The sequence below is a fragment of the Quercus lobata genome, chromosome 8, assembly GCF_001633185.2.
Source record: "Quercus lobata isolate SW786 chromosome 8, ValleyOak3.0 Primary Assembly, whole genome shotgun sequence".
NCBI lineage: Eukaryota > Viridiplantae > Streptophyta > Magnoliopsida > Fagales > Fagaceae > Quercus > Quercus lobata.
The window spans coordinates 27887985-27909133 of NC_044911.1; the positions used below are offsets into that span (position 1 = coordinate 27887985).

General features: G+C 36.1%; 1 protein-coding gene across 2 annotated transcripts; it reads right to left on the reverse strand.

Moving 5' to 3' along the window:
- Positions 1 to 9805: 9805 nt before the first annotated feature.
- On the reverse strand, positions 9806 to 20805 carry LOC115955302 (solanesyl diphosphate synthase 1, chloroplastic-like). 2 transcript variants are annotated; one of them, XM_031073392.1, is made up of 6 exons: positions 20142 to 20805; positions 19891 to 20015; positions 15288 to 15415; positions 15093 to 15196; positions 10865 to 10992; positions 9806 to 10701 (listed from the first exon to the last, which is right to left on the reverse strand). In XM_031073392.1, exons 1-6 carry the CDS (start codon positions 20356 to 20358, stop codon positions 10153 to 10155), a joined length of 1251 nt encoding a protein of 416 aa, XP_030929252.1. In that variant the 5' UTR covers positions 20359 to 20805; the 3' UTR covers positions 9806 to 10152. The 2 variants fall into 2 exon arrangements, with proteins under 2 accessions (XP_030929252.1, XP_030929251.1); XM_031073391.1 differs by having other exon boundaries at positions 20139 to 20805.
- Positions 20806 to 21149: the final 344 nt, after the last annotated feature.

The window sequence follows — 21149 nt, forward strand, 5'->3', positions numbered from 1 at the left end:
GCGAATTTATTAGGCCCACAGATTTAGAGGCATTTCCGTAGTCTTTGGTCACGCGGTACTTTTTGGCGTCCCAGTATTCGAGGTGCGCCTTCACGAGGCTCCTTTAATCTCAGGGTTGCAGACGGCATTGGAAATCGAGCCGGAGACATTTTGTCTGTAGCGTTCCTTGGGACGCTGCGTGAATTAAATGCCATCACCTCATCTTTTAAATAAATAGGAGAGAAGGTTGCATTACTTTCACACGAATTCTTCAGTCTCCTCTCTTAGTACATCATGTTTGAGGCGAGGATTGGGGCAAAGGAGCTCTCTCCGCCACGAAAGCATCGTGTCTTCCTGCGACTCCAGATAGTGAGGTGCGGGCCAAGGAGGCGTAGACTCAAGAGAATATTTCAGTTCGAGAGAGGGGAAAGGATGTTTCTCCCTCTTTTAGTCAAAATCCGAAGCAGGTTCTGGTCATGCCAGATTTTTGGTATGCCCGAAGAAGGAATTTCCGCCATCAGCGCCGTCTGCCTTGTAGCAGGCAAATTTCTGCGGGGGCTTCCCAACTTCCGGCTCCCTCCATCTTTTCCGTAGATGGTGTTAGCCTGAGGTCAGGTTCTTTGGCTGCCTGAGTTATGGGCATGTAGAAGCATCGAGGAATAGTTTCCTTAGACGACATCTTGGAACAGTAGCCAACCTCTCCTCTGAGATATCTCCTCGGCACCATCTTCACTCTTTTGTACTTTTCTTTTGCTTACGCAGTTAACTCTAATGTAAGCTAGTTTCAGCTTTTGTTGTACACTGTACTGTTCTTTTGCTTTAATAAAAGATGTGTTTATTTCTTTATATATACTCCTTTTTTTTTTTGCAACAACCACTTTGGGTCTGAATGTTAAGTCTAAGCCTGCCTTTAACAATATTCTGGGCGGAAGAACACTTTAATACAAACCCTTATTAGTTTAAACTCGCAAATATTATCAAGTATAACAATGGTAATCCTCAATAGATTGAATTCATGGAACTAATCGAGATAACTGCTGAGCGCTGCGTGATGCACGCTAGACGAATATCCGAGAGGGCAGCCGAGCAACGATGGATTTGGATCGTGCCCTCGGGGTAACATACTGTGCCGTATCGTATTAGCCCCTTTGGCACTGGGGATCTGAGGCTAGACCGGGGAACCCGTGCAATTAAAGGATTGACCCAACTATTAACGAGAAGTTCTCTTCGGATGGATTTTGAGGTTTATATGCCATAGTAGTTTTTTTTTTTTTTTTTTTTTTTTTTTTAATAGTTTGGTTCCCCATTAGGCTTGAGTCCGTGGACATGCAGGCTTGTTCTGTCAAAACTTATGATCTTTTTATGTACTTGGTTTCCCCATAGGCCTGAGTCCGTGGACCATGCAAGGCCTTGGTTCTGTCCAAAACTTGTAAGATTTCTTTTATGTACTTGGTTTCCCCTTAGGCTTGAGTCCGTGGACCATGCAAGGCCTTGGTTCTGTCCAAAACTTGTGAGATTTCATTTATGTACTTGGTTTCCCCATAGGCTTGAGTCCGAGGACCATGCAAGGTCTTGGTTCTGTCCAAAACTTGTAAGATTTTGTTTTATGTACTTGGTTTTCCCATAGGCTTGAGTCCGTGGACCTGCAAGGCCTTGGTTCTGTCCAAAACTTACGATCTTTTTTATGTACTTGGTTTCCCCATAGGCTTGAGTCCGTGAACCATGCAAGGGCCTTGGTTCTGTTCCACGTTGACGATCTTTTATGTACTTGGTTTCCATAAGCCTGAGTCCGTGGACCATCGCAAGGCCTGGTTCTGTCCAAACTTACGATCTTTTATCGCTACTGGTTTTCCCCATAGGCTGAAGTCCGAGGAGCATGCAAGCCTTGGTTCTGTCCAAACTTATGAATCTTTTTATGTACTTGGTTTCCCCATTAGGCTTGAGTTCGTGACACTGCAAGGCCTTGGTTCTTCCAAATTATGATCTTTTTATGTACTTGGTTTCCCCATAGGCTTGAGTCCGAGGACCATGCAAGGCCTTGGTTCTGTCCAAAACTTTTGAGTTTTTCTTCTGTACTTGGTTTCCCCATTAGGCTTGAGTCCGAGAACCATGCAAGGCTTTGGTTCTGTCCAAAACTTGTATTTTTTCTTTTCTGTACTTGGTTTCCCCATAGGCTTGATTCCGAGGACTATGCAGGGCCTTGGTTCTGTCCAAAACTTGTATTTTTTTTTTTCTGTACTTGGTTTCCCCATAGGCTTGAGTCCGAGGACCCTGCAAGGCTGGTTCTGTTTCAAAACTTACGATCTTTTTATGTTACTTGGTTCCCATAGGCTTAGTCTCCGTGGACCTGCAAGGCTTGGTTCTGTCCAAACTATGATCTTTTTATGTATTGGTTTCGCCATAGGCTTGAGTCCGTGGACCATGCAAGGCCTTGGTTCTGTCCAACACTTACGATTTTTTATGTACTTGGTTTTCCCCATAGGCTTGAGTCGAGACCATTGCAGGCCTTTGGTTCTGTTCCACAACTTTATGATCTTTTTATGTACTTGGTTTCCCATTATGGCTTGAGTCCGAGGACCATGGCAGGCTGGTTCTGTCCAAAACTTATGATCTTTTTATGTTACTTGGTTTCCCATAAGGCTTGAAGTCGTGGGACCCATGGCCGGCTTGGTTCGTGCCAAAACTTATGAATCTTTTTATGTACTTGGTTTCCCCGATAGGCTTGAGTTCGTCGACCATGCAAGGCTTGGTTCTGTCCAAACTTTTTATGTACTTGGTTTTCCCATAGGCTTGAGTCCGTGGACCATGCAAGGCCTTGGTTCTGTCCAAAACTTGTGAGATTTCTTTTATGTACTTGGTTTCCGCATAGGCTTGAGTCCGTGGACCATGCAAGGCCTTGGTTCTGTCCAAAACTTGCAAGATTTCTTTTATGTACTTGGTTTCCCCATAGGCTTGAGTCCGAAGACCATGCAAGGCCTTGGTTCTGTCCAAAACTTATGATCTTTTTATGTACTTGGTTTCCCCATAGGCTTGAGTCCGTGGACCATGCAAGGCCTTGGTTCTGTTCAAAACTTACGATCTTTTTATGTACTTGGTTTCTCCATAGGCTTGAGTCCGAGGACCATGCAAGGCCTTGGTTCTGTCCAAAACTTATAAGATTTTCTTTTTTTTTTTACTTGATTTATTTCTTCGGCCATAAGCCCCTACACCAGGGCGGGGAAAGTTGACTCGAGGCTGGAAGCCCCTAGAGATGCCCGCGCCCTTAGTACTGCGAGGCGTAGCCCCTAGCAGAAGCTTTCGTCGGAGTGACAACTATATGTCGCCGGAGACGGAGGAGATCCCAGAAATTTCTGCTTGCCAATGAGTTGATTCCACCACCACCTGCGTCAACGCGCAAGCTTTCCCACAGACGGCGCCAATTGTAAGGATACAATTCTCTGGTGGCCCAATAAGGATGTTGGGCTCGCGCATGAAAGATCCCTCACAATATGATTTGTAGAGAGTGGGTTTGAAAAACTAGCCACTGGTCACGGGGCGATGTCCGATCCTGGTTTTAGAGGAATTCAGGTAGAAAAAAGGAGTTGGGCCTGAACATTTAAGCCCTAAGACGTCGCACCCTATGAGATGGGACTCCTCGGAGTTGATCCGAGGACCATTGGGGCCTAACCCCGGTTATCCAACGACGGACTTTCTTCAGTGAAATCCGGTGTTATTGAGATGTTCTCCCCCATGTGATCCTCCTTTTTCGGAGGTGGGGATGGGATCCCCTTTAGATTTACTTGCTTTCTTCTTTTATACTCGTCTGTGTTAATTGTCCTTCGTCCACGTGTAGGGTCAATCTTTACAAACACTGACATTTGTCCCATCAGTCCAATCCCGGAATTGTTGGGGATGGTTTGATAAAGCTGCAGAGTGCGGCTCTGTCAGGCGCTGGGTCTTATCTGGAGGGGTAGTAAGGATAACCTCCCCAAGGTATCTTGGATCTCCTTACGAATTCATCCCTGTACCAGTTTCACCCCTTTGTTCTGGTGGGACTATGGATCTGCCGAGGACTACACTGTCCTCGGCTGCCTCCCAAAATTCTTTTGTGCTCTGCGTTGTAGAGCTTGGGCCACAGCTCTCCTCGGATTGGGCCTTCGGACTCTCTAAGGGCAAATGGGCCTAGTCCACAAATTGTTGGGCCCCACAACTATCTTTAATTCTTTATAATGTAAAAGGATAACATTTAACAATCAAAGTGAACCAAAAAAAAAAAAACCCTTCAAACACAAAACTAAATCGCATTAACCTAAAAAAGAGTTCTAAAAAACACAAAACTTTATCAAGCTAAACTAGAGATGCAAGAAATTTTTTTTTTTTTTTTTTAAAAAATCCACCAAAAAATTGAGGGAGAAAGAGAGGGAAATAACCCTTTTTGTGAGGGAAGATAATGCAAAGAATGGAAGAGTGGATTACAAATTTATACTAAGAGGATGATAATAAAAAGAAATAAAATAAAGGGAAAGAGGAAGAGTGGTATTAAGATAGAAGGTTTGGGGAGATGAAAATGTAAAAGAAATGAGAATGGTTAGAGAAAGTCTAAATGTTAAAAAGAAAATGTACAATTTTTGATGAGGACAATTTTTTTTTTTTTTTTTGAATTTAAGTAAAATATATATTTTTAATTTTTTAAAACAAAAAGGGGGGAGAAAATATAAATAATTTAATGATAAGGAGGATGTGGTTGAATTTCAATATTGAATAAAATAAGATGATAAGAAAAAAAAAGTAAAATTAAAAGATATAATAATAAACACTAAATTATCTAAATCATGATATGTAATAGAATAATATTATATTTTTACCTACTATCTTTAATTCTTTATAATGCAATAGGATAACATTTAACAATCAAAGAGAATAAATAATAATAATAATAATAATAATAATAATAATAATAATAATAATAACTTAAAACACAAAAATAAATCATATCAACCTAAATTAGAGTTCTAAAAAACACAAAAATTTATCAACCTAAAACAGAGATGCAAGAAAAAAAAAACTCACCAAAAAATTGAGAGAGAGAGAGAGAGATAACATTTTCGTGAGGGAAAACTATATAAAGAATAGAAGAGAAAATAACAAATTTATAGTAAGAGAGAGTGAATAAGAAGAGACAAAATAAAGGAAGATGAAAGGAAAGATGAATAGTGATATTAAGGTAGAGGATAGTGGAAGATAAAAAGGTAAAGAAATGAGAAAAGTTGGAGAAAGTGTAAATATTTATAAAAAAAAATAAAATAAAATAAAATAAAATAAAATAAAAAAAGTGAATGTTAAAAAAAATATTATAAGAAAATTGAAAGATAAAAGATAATGACTTAGATTCTAAAATAGCTTAACTGGAGCATAGCAACATTAAATGCTACACTTCAACTTTTAGATAGATATAAATATAGATATAGATGATTTTCAAACATGAAATAAAAGTGGTTAGAATGTGTTTTGGGCAAGATAGACATGGAATATTGGAGACCTGTAATTGCTCGTTGAAGGTCTCTATCTACAGCGGCACTTGTGTTGGTTACTTTGTTTTTTATTTCATTTGATTTATTTATTTTTTACTTTTTTTGGGTTTGTAACCTTTTAAGTAACTTGTCCTCAAGGTGGTGTTATCATTGCTGAGTGTGAGAGGAAAAGGAAGTTCCCAAGTAGCAATTTCGTCGTGGGTGCCCTACCACACAACCAATATCTTAGTTATAGCTTGATTTATCCAATAAATCATTCCTTCAAGACAAGTCTTCCCTTAAATATCAGCAACCCTTTTTTATGCCTTTCCAAAAGAAATCCACCATTTTCCTATGCGAAAACTTTGGATACCTTGAGGACCCTCCATTGCATGCTATTGCTTTTACTTTTGTATTGGAGTCTTAAGCTTTTAGTTGGTTTTCAATCTCCAAAATTTCATTAAGCTCTTGATTCTTTAGTTTTTATTGGATCTTCAAAATCTCATTGGATTCTTGGATCTTTGGTTGTCCTATTTCTAAAATATGAATCGTTGGCTTGAGAATTTTTTTATTGTTGAATGGGTTGGATCCCAAACTTTGCTCCATGACGTAGTCACTCTTTGGTGGTAAGCCTTGGATGGAAGCTTGTCCAAGTCTTATGGTGCTTTGATGACATTCTTGCCACCGAAGATATACTCTTCTTGGATCTTGACAAGTTCGTAAACAAATTTTAATGAGAGATTCAACATCCTAATGAATACCACACCAACACCTCTCCTTCCATCTGACAAGATTCCATAAAAAAATTTCCATATGTTGGGTATTGTATAAAAAAAGAAGTGCTTGGACTCATTTACCAAGAAAGATGGATCTTTACCTTTGAATCTTAGAAACTGAATCTTGGTAGGATTTGATAGATTGAGAGCATGAACACCACCTACTATTGGTTCTTGTCTTTGGGCTTTTCAATTTCTAATGAGGATTGCCACAGATGCTTTGATCTCATTAAGGGTTGTCAAAGATTCTTAGATCTTATCAAAATAGTTGTTAATGGTATCAATGGATCTTTGGTGAACTACAACAAATTCATCTTCAGTCATCTCAGATGGACTGCTCTAATACCAATTATAAGGAGCTCAATTTAGGGTTAGGGTTCCTTGATATATGATGTGGCTTCTTGAGTGAGAATGCTTAAGGTTGGTGTTTTGAGGCCTTAAAGGTTTCAAGTGTGGCTTAGGGTTAGGATGGCTTTAATGTTTAGTTATGATTCTAGCATTAGAAATGTTTATGTTGGTGCTTAGGATTGCTTTAGGGTTCAAAGGGTTGCATGAGAATTTGTGTTGGTTTGTATGAACTGTTACCACTTCAAGAGGGTCACCACCCCCAAGAATGACGCTACTTCAAGAGTCACTACCTCCAAGAAAAAGACTAATGAGAAAACAAGAAAGTAACAACTTGATTACTCTTCCATTGTGACAAAAGATGAGTATATTGATCTATTTATACAACTCGTCTTATTCTCATTTTTTTACACATTCATCATTCTTATAGCTTAACTAATTAGACACGCGCTTTGAAAAATATATTCATATTTTTAATGTGTACATGTGCACTTGCCTAACAAACTATTACAAACTTATGGTGTAATTCTAACCAATTGCTTGGGTATGTGCTCAATTAGTTTTCCACATGCACTAAAATTCTAATTTAAGCCTTAAAATGAATGTTAGATGCCTCCCATGTACAAGAGGGTCTTGGACTAGGCTTGGTATGAGTTAAAATGCATTTTAGGCAAGGCAAGCATAGGGTGCTAATTGGGGGCCTTTGTCTCCTGATTGAAATGGGTTGGCTTCTTGGTTTTTGCTTTCTTTGAGCTATCATTACCTTGTTTGGGTTCCCAACATTTGAATGACCCAATAGCCTCATCATGTCTATGCAACAAAGGATTAGCCACATAATTTGATAAATTAATACTAACCAATCCAAGATTAATTTCATATAAAGAAACAAATATTATGGTTCAAGCTAAAAATTTAGCAAAAATAGCTAATTTTTTTAATATAAAATGAGGTTTATTTTACCTTGGGTGTGTTATGCATGATTAAGGAAACCTAATATCTATTTTCCAATTTTGATTTTGGTGTTGAGAGAGAGAGATTGTTGTGTGGCATGTTGGAGATTAGGTGGGTAATGTTGACAAAAACTTGATAACAAAATTAAAGTTTAAGCTATTAGGGAAACTTGATAATCAGTGATGATTCAACACACTTATGGCATTTTTTTTTTTTTTTTTTGGGACAAAACTTAGGTGTAATATTTAAGGTGTTGTTCCTTAGATTCCTATCTTAAGATTCAGCCATGTATCTATTTAACTAAAAAATACACTTTCATTTCATGAGAAAAAATTCACATGGCAAAATCTAAAAAAATGAACCTAAAGAACAGCACCTAAGTACTGTACCTAAGTCTTGCACCTAAGTCTTGCCTTTTTTTTTTTTTTTTTTTTTTTTTTTTTTTTTGGGTGAAACAATATAAGTTTTAATTGAGTTAGATTTCTATTAGCCTAATATTTTGGATATAAAACCCTTCTTTTCTTTTTTTTTTTTTTTTTTTTTTTTTTTGGTAAAACCAATTATCATTTTTAATAATGGGAGGCTAGGCCCTAAGTGGGCATAGGCCAACTAACCTAGATAAGTACCATAGAGAGAGCCTAATACATAGAAGCCAGTTCTACAACATGCCAATACATAGGCTATGACCTATCTTAAGCAATAAAGTTAAACTGTACGATATTGGGAAAATATACCGTACTAGCCATTAAACTAGTATTGATGATGAGAAAATATGTTTTTCTTAGCATTTTGGCCAATATAATAAGAAAAAAGAAAATGTTTTTTAAAAACTTTAAAAAAAATTATTAAAAAATATGTTATTTAAACTAATATGTTTGGGTTACTGTGCTTAGTCTAATATTTAAGCTTATAAAATATGTGAATTTTAAATTTTATGTTGATAAACATAAAAAATAATGAAATCATACTAACATAAATCCTAAAACGATACACCGATATCAACTAGAACTAAAATATTTTGTTCCATTGACCAAACCAAAATGGCCTTAGGTATGAAATTGGCTCGCTTGATCTAAACTCTCAAACTCTCTTTTGGCCTCTTAGCAGTAAAAAGCTCTCTATTGTTGCAAAACTTTGCATGAAGGCGAGACAAGTGCTTAATGATAATTGACAAATTTTACAAATACAATGCTAATATGCTCGCAGATTGACAAGTTTTACCAATACAATGCTGCTATGCTAGCACCAGCATGCGCTCATAAGAAATTTATAGGTGACAATTTTTATACACATGCCAAATTCATGTCGTGTCCACTCATAAATATTTGACTATATGAGTCGACAATAACCCAACGCATTTATTAAACGGGTTAAAATTCTTCAACCTTAACATGACTTGTTTATTAAACGGATTAGTCATGTCAACCCATTTATCAAATTTTATTAAAGCAAAAGAAAAAAAAAATACAAATACAAAATTTAGTATTAACCTAATTGATCTGAACTACGAAAAACCAAACATAATTATTCAAAAGTAAAGCATATCTAAATATCACAAATAATCAATCACAATATAACAAACAGAATAAACTACAACAACTAATAAATTTATATACTTAGGGTTTTGAAGGTATATTGGTAAAATGACATTTAATTATATGAATCACACAAGATAAACAGGTTTTATAGATTGAACACAAAACACGATACATTTATTAAAAGAGTCAGTCGTGTTAACCCATTTATTAGATTTTATCAAAGCAAAAAAAAAAAAAAAAAAAAAAAAAAAAAAATCAAATTTTAGTATTAACTCAATTGGTCTGAACTATGAAAAACCAAACATAATTATCCAAAACTAAAGCATATATTAGTACCACAAGTAATCGGTCACAATATGTCAAACAAAATAAACCACTACAACTAATAAGCTTATATGCTTAAAGTCACACATGTTAATGGGTTTTGTAAGTTGAACATAAACACGACACGTTTATTAAATGAGTTGGTCGTGTCAACTTAAATATAACACGAACCCGTTAAGTCTCAACCCATAACCTGTTAACTTCGTGACATGTCGTGTTCGCAAGACATGTCGAACTTTGCCACCTCTAAAAAAAATTCACACAAAATAAGAATTAAAGTTCTTAGGCTAACTTTATCTCTGAATTTTTAAAATCCCATCCTAGAGTTTGAGCTTGCCAGTTTGTTTTAAATTTACATAGCATTCTACATTTTTAATGAGTAGTTACACAACATGGCAAAATCTAATAAAGTGAACAAAAATAAATATCTGCATTGCTCAACATTATTTGGTGATCCCAATGTATTTATTGCGCAATGTACAACAATTGCATAAGCATTATTTTCTTATCAGGTTATATGAAATAGAGCTGTGACTTAATAATTAATGTAGGAGCTTGAAGTAGAGCTGTGACTCAATACCTATAAAGAATATACAGTGTCACAACCAGCTTATTATGGTGCAGATATTGCAGAAAATCCTTCAGGTAGCGGCGGGGGGTTGAATTCTAAGCCTTCCTCATGCTCAAGTAACAATCATCAAGAATGGCATATTCTATCAAGTAGTGGTTTATAAATCAAAACATATCTGACTAAACAATCCGTTCAAGATTGTATAACACCATATCCTCCAGAGCTAATCGAAAGGCACTCTCTGGAAGACATAGGAGATTTTGGATTGCAAGATCAGCCTTCTCTTTAGCTAATTCTTGTGCTCTCTCAATGCCTCCACAACTTTTAACCAATTCAATAGCCTCATTTAGGGAACCAGGCTCACTAAATTCAGATTCAATTATATCCCTCAGTTTTGGTTCTTTCTCCAGTGCAAAAATTACAGGTGCAGTGAGATTCCCATTCACAAGGTCACTACCTGCTGGCTTCCCCAGCTGCTCTGCTGACTGTGTAAAATCCAATATGTCATCTACTACTTGAAAGGCCAGACCAAGATTCTTGCCATATTCATACATTTTCTGAGTAATAGTGCTGTCAACCCCACTAAAAACAGCTGCTCCTTTGGTGCTAGCAGCTATTAAGGAGGCTGTTTTGTAGTAGCTCTTGAGCAAATACTCCTCAAGTTTAAGGTCACAATCAAACAAGTTAGACGCCTGCTTTATTTCACCACTTGCAAAATCTTTAATAACCTGCAATGGAGTAATAAACTAAATGAAATGTAAACTAGATGTTTTGAATATCTAACCCGTGCCCTCACTCTTAGTGTGAATGGAAATCATTCAAATAACACTTGAGCATGCATCAAAGCTGGATTATGAATGGTTCTTGCAACTGAAAATGGTTGGAATTTACCTGGCTTATAAGCTTAATGACTTCAAGGTTTTCAAGATTTGCTAGATACCATGAGGACTGTGCAAACATGAAGTCCCCAGCCAGCACTGCCACTCTTGTACCATACATTTGGTGAACAGTTTCCTGCCCTGAAAATACGCATCTTACATATTGAGTTATAGGGAATCTAATAGAGAAGGGGAAAAGCAGAGGAACAGGGAGTTGGGGGGGGGGGGGGGAGGGTAATGGTGGAAAAACAAACTAGGTTACAAACAGCAAGTACTCGAAACCAGGTCTGCCACGATGAGGTGGGGGACCCTAGCTGTTCACAACATTTATTGTTAAAAAATTCAGTAGATCTTACTCCAAGTAATTCTTTCATTTTTTAAGTTAATTTTGAGTTTCCCAGCATCCTGAACATGAATACTCTTGTCCAACGTAGTAGGATCATTTCGAAATTTATGAATTGATCACATTCGGTTTTATGTTAACATTTACAATGATGCCCCCTTTTCTGTAGTAACTCTCATCCAGAGGACTGATCTTTCGGAAGAAAAACTAGTAACCACAACCACAAAGAGAATACATCGATTCAAATTGATTCATGATGAAGACACAACATAGGAGATGCTAATGAACCGAAACAATGAGAAGAGTCATGATGGTTTATGAGCTTAATCTGGGAAATTATACTGTCAGTGCAACTCCATGTACAGCACTATCTAGACATTTCCTATGGTAGACACAGAAATTAAGGGAGGACAGAAAGGCAAGTTCATATTGTATGGTAGACCTTTCATGTAGTAGATTTCATGGACATATATAGCTGGAAATGAACAGGGTTGCCATTAACCCAGAGAGAGAGAACAAAGATGAATAAAAAAAAAAAAAAGTCCAATTGCAACATGTGCTTCTGATACCTAAAAAAGCAGGTACACTTGAAGTGAACGATTATAGGTCTATTAGTCTTGTGGGTAGTATTTATAAAATTCTGATCAAACTATTGGCAAATATATTGAGGGGGGATATAGGTAGAGATTGTGTCAGACACAGAATTCATTTATTCAAGGCAGACAAGTATTTGACTCTGTTCTTAGAGTTAATGAAAGTTTGGATAGCCATATGAAATCTGGAAGCCCAAGGATTTTATGCAAACTTAATGTGGAAAAGGCTTATGACCACGCCAATTGGGACTTTTTGATTTATTTGTTACAATGTTGTGGCTTCAGGGAAAAGTAGAGGAAGTGGATAGCTTTTCGTGTATCCAATCAATTATTTTCTCCTGGTGAAGCACACCTTTATTGGTTTTTTCACTAGTAATAGACATCAAGGGATTTGCTTTCCCCTTTATTTTTTGTGGTGATTACGGAAGCCTTTTGTAGGATGATAACAGTGTCAACCATTTGAATGGTTTCTCCACTGATAACTCAAGTGGTGAAACAATGGTGATATCCCATCTCATTTTTTTCCGATGACACTCATCTTTTATGAGGCAAATTCTACCCCACTTTGTTATTTGAGATGAATTCTCAATTGTTCTGAGGCTGTTTCAAGTATAAGGATTAATTTAAGTAAATCTAAAATAGTGCCAGTAGGATAGATAATAAATATTGAATAATTGGCAAGCAATCTTGGATGCTGTGTCTCATCTCTCCCAATTAAATGCTTGGGTTTACCTTTGGGAGCTCATTTGAAGGCAAAGCATATATGGGGACTTCGTTCTATAAAGAATGCATAAGAAATTGGCTAGTTAGAAGAATCATATCTAGAAAAACGAGGTAGATTCACTTTAATAAAAATATATGTTATCTAACCTTACAACATATTTTCTTATCTCTTTTCCCATTGTATGTAGGAGTGGCAAGAAGAGAAAAAAAATTAAAGGAATTTCCTCTAGGGTGGATTGGGTTAGAATATTTTTTACCCATCAATTTGCAATGGCAGATTGGAGATTATGAAGCTAATTCTTTTTCTTTTTTTGATGACGAGAAATCCCCTCAAGGTATGGGCCAGTGGAACCACCTCTGAGGGGTAAACCTCTTATGCCTAAACACCTCCACTGAGCAGGCATCAGGTAAATCACGAAACACCTCAACTAAGAGTTGAACCAGAGACTTCCGGGTTTGCAGTTAGTCCAGGCACTCCCTTCCCGGATGGGGACAAGCCAAATCTTTTAATTATGTTTTATTGGGAAAGGGGCTATGGTGATACATGTTAGAAGAAAATACACTGTGGAGGAGGGTGATAGATTTAAAGTATGGCACTAGTTGGGGGAGCTGATTTTGGGCAAGGTTAGAGGGCCATAAGATGTGGGATTATGGAAGCACATTTGTAAAGGATAGGAAAGCTTTTCACATTTTATCAGATATGATAGTGATGAGCTCTAAAATTTGCTTTTGGCTTGATTTCAGAAATGGAGAGACTGCTATAAAGGAGAGTAATCCTAATCTTTTTATAATTCCAAGGGGCAGAGATGATAGAGTGGCAGATTAAATAGAGGCCAGAAATTGTTACTTTGATTGTAATCCCTTTTTTTCCGTGAGTAATTTTATAGGAATCCTATATGTATTTGAGTGGTGCATGATTAGGAGGTAGATTCTATGGCACAGCTATTGGAAGACAAACACAATAAAGTTTCAATGTGGGGAGTAAGATAAAATGGAATGGATCCCTTCAAAAAAGCAAGGTTTCCAAGTGAAGAGCTACTACAAAAAATTGAGGGAAAGAGGAGGAGAGTATTTTCCTTAGAAAAGGATTTGGAAAGTTCGTTCACCTTCAAGAGTGACATTCTTCTCATGATGTGTGGCACTAGGGAAGACTTTGCCAACAGATAACCTAAGGAAGAGAGAGAAAATTATTATAGATTGGTGTTTTATGTGTAAAAGCAATGGATAAAATACAGCTTATGTTTTCTTACATTATGCAGTGGCTCAGGAGTTCTGGTCATTGGTTTTTTGCTTGTTTGGTGTCTCCTAGGTAATTCCTCATTCTGTGGAGGAGTTATCATGTTGAAAGGCACCTTTTAGTAAGAGGAGTAATGGGGGGATTGGAAAGTTGTTCCTTTATGTTTAATGTGGTGTCTTTGGAGAGAAAGGAATGCTTGTTACTATGAGGGAAAGAGTTTAATGTGGCGAAATTGAAACTCATATTTTTGAAGACCTTATATGAATGGACTTTAACCCAAGGATTTAAATTCCGTTCCGTTCCAGTGCTTAATCTGGGGCACCTACCCCTTGCTCCGTTTCAGTCTAAATTCCAGTCTATTCCGGATGGTTCCGGTGTTCCAAATGAATGCCGGCCATTCCAGTCTTTAAATTCCAGACTACTCCGGGCTGTTCTGGAATGTGTTGGATTTTTTAAAACATTTTATCCCAAAAAAAAAAATCGTCATTTGACTCATTTAATTCCCATATCATTTTTTAAATTTTGTGTTAGTTAATTAGATATAATAAAATATAAAGTTATAAAGAAATATATATATATATATGTGTGTGTGTGTGTGTGTGTGATCCTGAAACGATGCACCAAAACACACTAGTACTAGAATATTTTGTTCCAATTGTCAATCCAGAACGGAATTCAAAACCTTACTTTCAACCACTCATACTTCTTCTATTGCAGACTTTCTTCCTAGATATCAAAAGCTTTCACTGATTCTTTATTGTATTATTCTTTTTTTAAATTTTATTTTCTGTTTTGGCTTCTCCTTGTATACTTCCCATGTACTAGGCTGCATCCCTCAGCCTTTTTTATAATGACCTTTTTATCTGTCAAAAGAAGGAAATTTGCCCTCCTAGAGCTTGTCAAAAAATTAGATTAATCCTCTGCTCAATTCAATGAGCATTTATCCAAACTATTTAAAGGTCAGCTACTCCATGTATTTTTCCCTTTCAGGACTCTTGTTCATAAAGTGTAACGATAATCTTGTGACCACCTACCCTATTTTATTTGGGCCAGGGACCAACTATTATGGAAGATTAGATTCAAATCATGAAAAGCAAAGGTAATTTTTATTTCTTTTATGAATGCTTTCAGTGAATTATATGAAAGAGTACACGATGATAGAGCATACATTCCTCAGCCTCCTTCAATTATCATCCTAATATCGCCAAAAAAGCATGCAGTAACCATATACCTGTTATAACTGCTAAACTAGCCCAAATCTTATTGCATAGGTGACCAAATTTGCGATGAAATGACTTCTATATGATTTAAAAAGTGAGTTTCATGTAAAGATGCAAAGGCATACCTCTCCGCATGTTACTGTCATCCAATACATCATCATGTATTAAACTTGCAGTGTGGATCATCTCAATGATCTCTGCCAAACGACGATGCTCCGTGGTAAGTTCCCTAGAGGAAAGTAGTACTAAATTACACCTCTATTTCCTCAACGTAATATAGGACAGTGTGTTTTGGGAAAGAATAAATGAATAATACTCACTTTAAGCCAGCTAGTTCTGATGTTGCTCTTGACACTAAGAACACCAAAGCTGGTCTCATCCTCTTCCCCCCAGCACCAAATATTTGCTCTGCTGCAGACATCAGAACTGGGTTTTCCGCGCCAACAATCTACCATGGAATTTTCATTAGATAAAATACAAGATAATAGATATTACAATGGTTGCAGATAATTTAGTCAGATTTTGACAAGAGAAAGCAGTCAGAAGATGATAAGCATAGAGATTCAAGTACCCCTTGTTAAAGACAAGAATATACTTATTTACATTAAACTGCCCTTCACATGAATGACTTTTATCTACTGTATATGGAATTTTGAAGATAAAAATGAAAAAGAAAATTTCAGAGCCCGGTGTAGCCAAGAGATGATGTATTATACAAATGAGACTACTGCAATTATCTTGCTAAATCAACAAGGACTAAGTTAGAACATTGTCATTCCAATAGCACATTATTGAATGCTCTTGAATTGTGACATGTCTACCTCAATAATCACCATTTTCAAACTGCAGGTCAAAGGGAATATGAAACAATAAACTTTATACCACCATTCCATCATTCAAGAATTTGTCTTCATATAAAATTTAATAACAATAACATCAACAACAACAATAATGCAAAATCCAAGATAATATTCAAAGATGAAAAGACTAAGGAAAGAAGAATCTCCGATTATTATTGTTGGGATAGCAGAAGCTCCAACACTACTTGTGCTATAACACTCATATATTCGAACAAATAACAACAAAGTCAAATAAAGAACAACAAGCACACACAGACAAAAATTTATGTAGTTCAGCAAACTACTTACCTCCACACACACACACACACGCACAAAGACAAATAGACAAACAGACAAACAGAGATCAAATCCACTATACTAAATAAGGATTACAACACTCGACCTCTAAATTGCTCATCCAGAGAACTCTCTATTTTCCATTACCTTCACCACTAATGTTGCACACACATGGATATCTTTCAACCCCAAATGATATATAAAGCTACAATAAGAAGAAACCCATTCAATGTTCTTCTAAGAGTTTCTCCTCTCCCTTTATGACACTTGGACTAGAGCCACCAAACCATTTACAATATTCTCTGTACATGAGGGTCCAACTTCTATTCTTCAATCAACAAGAATTATAACATTACTTCTTTGACAAGGAACAAACTTTCCTCCCATATCAACCAAAAAAACCAAAAAAAAGGTAATTAAATCAACTTTAATTTCACACCAAGAAAACCTAAATGCTTGACCAAGTCAAAATTAGGAATTCAAGCCAATTTTCAAGAGTTCTTTTGGGTTTATTAATTCTTCTACTTTCTTTCTAACAATAGATATCATAATTTAACATTAATGTTACATCAGTAAGAGCATTCTTGTTTTTAACTTTTACTACTTGAAAGCAGCATTACCTGAAAAAATTAAACAAAAACTTAACCTCTAACATTGGTTAAGCAATTAACAGTTAAACCAACACAGAATTTTTTTTGATAAATAATTAAACCAACACAGAATTGTGCTACATCAACAATCATGCTCATCTGACAAGGCAATACAAATACAAATCAGCCTAATCTTTATGTCCCATATTACTAAGAACGTCTAAGTTGGTTGTACAGTAGGTCAGTGACAGTAAGAATGTCAATAAACACATTCTTTTCTAAAGAATTTCTTTCACTGTAACACCCATATCTATGAAGATGCTCAAAGCACTCAATTATATGAAAATGTTTTTGCTTCATTTACTTATTAACTTAAAAACTCTTCTTTTACTCAATCAAAAGCAAATCCAAATCAAAGTTATGTAACTTGATCTTAAGCAGGCCATGTCTCTTTATAATTGGAAAGATTGTATGCCAAAGGAATGAATTATGTTCAAAATCTACGAATGAACAGATTTGTCTTCTTTGCCTGTGGCAAAGTAAAACAAAACCAAAAGAGGCCAACAGGACAAAATCATTCACAATTGTATCAGAACATAAGCAGCCAAATTTTCCAGTCAGGGGCATCCCAAAAATTAAGGTAATTCCCTTCCTAGGGGAAGTATTAAAATCACTTAATAAAGGTATCTATCTTCCTGTGCTTGGAGCCCAAGAACAATAATGGTTCTTCCTAAAACCATGTCACACTTTGGTTTTTAATGAATTAAAAGGTTTTAGGTTATGGGATGCTCTAAATAAAAGGGAAGGATTTAGAAGGTAACAGAGAGAAACATGCCTCTAGGAGACATGCATCCTGGTTTACAGGGTTTTTTTTTCCCCTTTTTTCGGCTATCAATCTACTGAAAAATCCTTGGATACAAATTTCTTCTTAAATTGAAGACTACTTTCATGGCAAGCATAATTGGGAACTGTTAGGAGAAACATGAATTTTTGTGGTTCAAAGGAGGAAACCACAGTGATTTGGAACTCTATCTAGATACATTAGGTATTTAGAGATGTCTATATCAATGTTTGAATGATCACCTTCACATGGTTGGACTTGGGTCAAGGAGGACACAGACCAAATTGAAAAATAGAGACAGAGTACTGATTGTTTTTTAATCTTATAGGCAGAGTACTGACCAGAGAGAATAAGAAATACACCGACAGGCCAGAGAAACTGAAAAGTCATGACCACAAGTGTAAAAGCATTGACAAGTTAGTAAACATTAAAATTATCATTCAACCAAATGGAGAGGATCACTGAGAAGTGTAGACTACCTTGTGAAATCTAGGAGAAGCATTTAGCAAAAGCTATTTATGGAGATTTTTTGGAATGAATATGATAACACTCAAGGTTGAAAACAATATGAGAGTTCTGGTTACCAGTATTAGATCTATCAATTGAAGTGTAATAACATCTGAATCCATAAATTACAGTATTATGCTAAGGTGGCCCATCACCGTCACAATATATGCAGCAGAAAGGCTGCTAGAGAGACTTTAAAGCCACAAGGACGACATAATTTGTTGATAGAACTAATAGGCTACATTAATCATGACCCAGTTAGCAAGCAATGTAGCAATGTGCCATTATTTATAATGGAGTGGCAAGTTAATCGTGACCCACCTAGCAAGCAATTTTCCATCATTTATAATGGAGTGGTAAGTTCTGTGGGCCAATGAGGCCAGGACCAAAGCCTGAGAAGCAAACCATTATAGTTCCACGCTTGACTGATGACCATATCTATTTCTAATGAGGAACATGAAGACTCAAGAGTACCCAAATTACATAGAAAAATGAAATAACAAGCCCAATTCTTTTATCCAATGACAAATAATTACATTAGACCAACTAATCAAGATCCTTGAAAGAGTGAGTCCATGAGCTTAACCTTAAAAAAAAGGGAATAAGAAGTGGAAATTTTCCTGGATCTCTATTTTGAGATGGTAAAAGAAATATATAAAATGAAATGAGTTAAACTGGAAAGACTGGAATGAAATTCATGCTGCCTATCCCCAGAAAAATTAAGGTTTTGGACCATGTGATTTTACAATGTTGTGAGCAGTCCACTGGATTGCAACCATTTCTACTAAAACAAGACTGGCCCAGAATTAGTGCACAAGGATTCTTGTTCTATAAACAGAAAGAATGTCAAGTCATTTGTGACTGTAGCACATACCATATTCCTTCAATCATTTCAGAAGCTCATATCTAATAACTTGAGGACTTTGTCAATTGGAAAGGTAAGATACGGAGTCCAATATATGGAATGCTCCTTCATGTCAACAATTGGCATGATAAATAGTCATGAAGGTGAAGTACTGTATATTACAGTAATATACAGTTTAGATACCTGCATGCTAGTCACCTATGCATAATATATAAGAAGCAAAATGCGATATCATGTTTTTTTGGTTTAGGAAATAATTACAAAGTTATAGTTTCTGACATTCTTTATAATTTTATTGTGGTATAACTAGTCATCATGAAATTACTTGTAAAAGTTTCAGTTTTTCAATACAAACAACAGAGGAATTATTACAAAGTTATTGCCGCCTTCTTAGTCTTATGTCACATAATGAAAATAATACTCAGTGCCAGACAATGTACCTAACTTTTAGGACAAAAACTTGCACACAAACTCACTGAAACGAGTAATTCATTACCTTCACAAACATATCCTTAGCAAATTATATCCCAATCCAGATTTCAAGGGAGCTTCCAATATAGCAAAATGGGTATGTGCAAACTATTGCTTAGTTATAATCAGTTAAGAAAGACACATGGACTTTGGATGGGTAGGAATTCTATGAGATCAATAGCAGAAACAGTGATGAATCAGATGAAAAAAGAATAAAATTGCGTACAACATTCACTGATGAAAAAAGAAAATGTTGAAAATACAATCTGATATTCCAAAATGGTTTCATAAGTAAAAATAACCACAATTCGTTGACTTCTTAAATGTTCGCAATAAATAGAAAATGGTTAAATTCAGCCAGGATTAATCACCAAACTATCAATTACCATCAAACATTCAGCAAGAATGACAACATGCTTAAGAAAAGCATATTGTATAAGGAAATTCTAAACCAAAAAACACCTATAGTTTATAACACCATCCAACTGAAGGAATTCACAAGGGGGTACTCACAGACTGAAGATTTTGGTTCAGAGTCTGAAGGTCATCAGCGACCAATTCAAACAAATTTTTCAATGAAATGGGGCCTCTTGACTCTTCCTTCAATTCCAACAATGGTGGAACACCTTGAGCTACCTCTGTGTTGGTGCAACAAAAATAAACCAAAAACCATATATCATTCCTAGTAATTATAGCGCACACACATAACATTAAGGATCCATAATATATCAATCCATACTATTGTTTAACACAAAACTTACTACCACTAAGCAAAGTCGCAGGAGTATTCGTTGAAGACACTCTACACAAAGCTATGCCCCGCCGCCTATCAACCAGTTTTCTACTACTAGAACTGGACTTTGCATAATTCCTTACTGAAGAGCGGCAAAAGGAAGCATTGGAAGAGCAGCCACAAGCATATAAATCAAAGACAGTTTTTGTAAAACCAAAATCAAGATTGTGGCATGTCATTGACATCATTCTAAGTCAGACCCAGAAGGGAAAACCACCAAATCTCACTCTCAAATGAAAAACCCAGATGCAATATACGCTTTTAATTTCCCATATACCCAACCCCAAGTCACTGGTACTGGCTGTGGCTGGACCAAGAAAAATATGGAACAAAAAATAAAATAAAAAACCAAAGCCAAAACTAATGAGGAGATTTTGAAAATGGGGGTATTTTGGGGGAGGGAAGTAAGTAGTAGCAGTAGTAGTAGTACAGTACACGGTACACACGAGTGATGTAAGTTCAAGTTGTTTTTACATTGAGTGGATCCAAAGAGCCCACATGGTACCGATGTACTTGTTTTTCTTATCAGTTGGGATTGGGAGTTGAGGACTTCGAGGTGACACACACTGCCTAGGACAGACAACAACAGTTAAGGAACAATAATAATAAATAAATAAATAAAAGAGATATAGCCTGTAATAATAATTAGAGGCTAAAAAAGATCTGGGAGTGAATTTTCCATTCGAAACTCTCCCCTTATCCATTCCTTCTTCCTAAGTATTAATAACAACAACTCTTATCTCTCTATAGATCTGTGGGTCAAATACCTTTTTAGTTAACACCAGTTGGTAATTGGCTGGTGGTCAAGTGGGAGCCAACCAAATCATATTGATACCCCTTGGCTTGGACACTATTGGTTTGGGGAGGATCTTCCATTTCTCATTTACCACATATATGTGATTATCCCTCCCCTATTGATTAAGACATTTTTAAATATTTTATTATTATTTACATGATTTATTTGATTGTAATTATTCAT

Coding starts and splice junctions, on each gene's coding strand:
- LOC115955302 (XM_031073391.1), bottom strand. CDS start 20,358: ATGATGTCAATGACATGCCACAATCTTGATTTTGGTTTTACAAAAACT. Junction 15,416..19,890: donor TGAACCAAAATCTTCAGTCT/GTGAGTACCCCC, acceptor ATTCCATGGTAG/ATTGTTGGCGCGGAAAACCC. Junction 15,197..15,287: donor TCAGAACTAGCTGGCTTAAA/GTGAGTATTATT, acceptor ACTTTCCTCTAG/GGAACTTACCACGGAGCATC.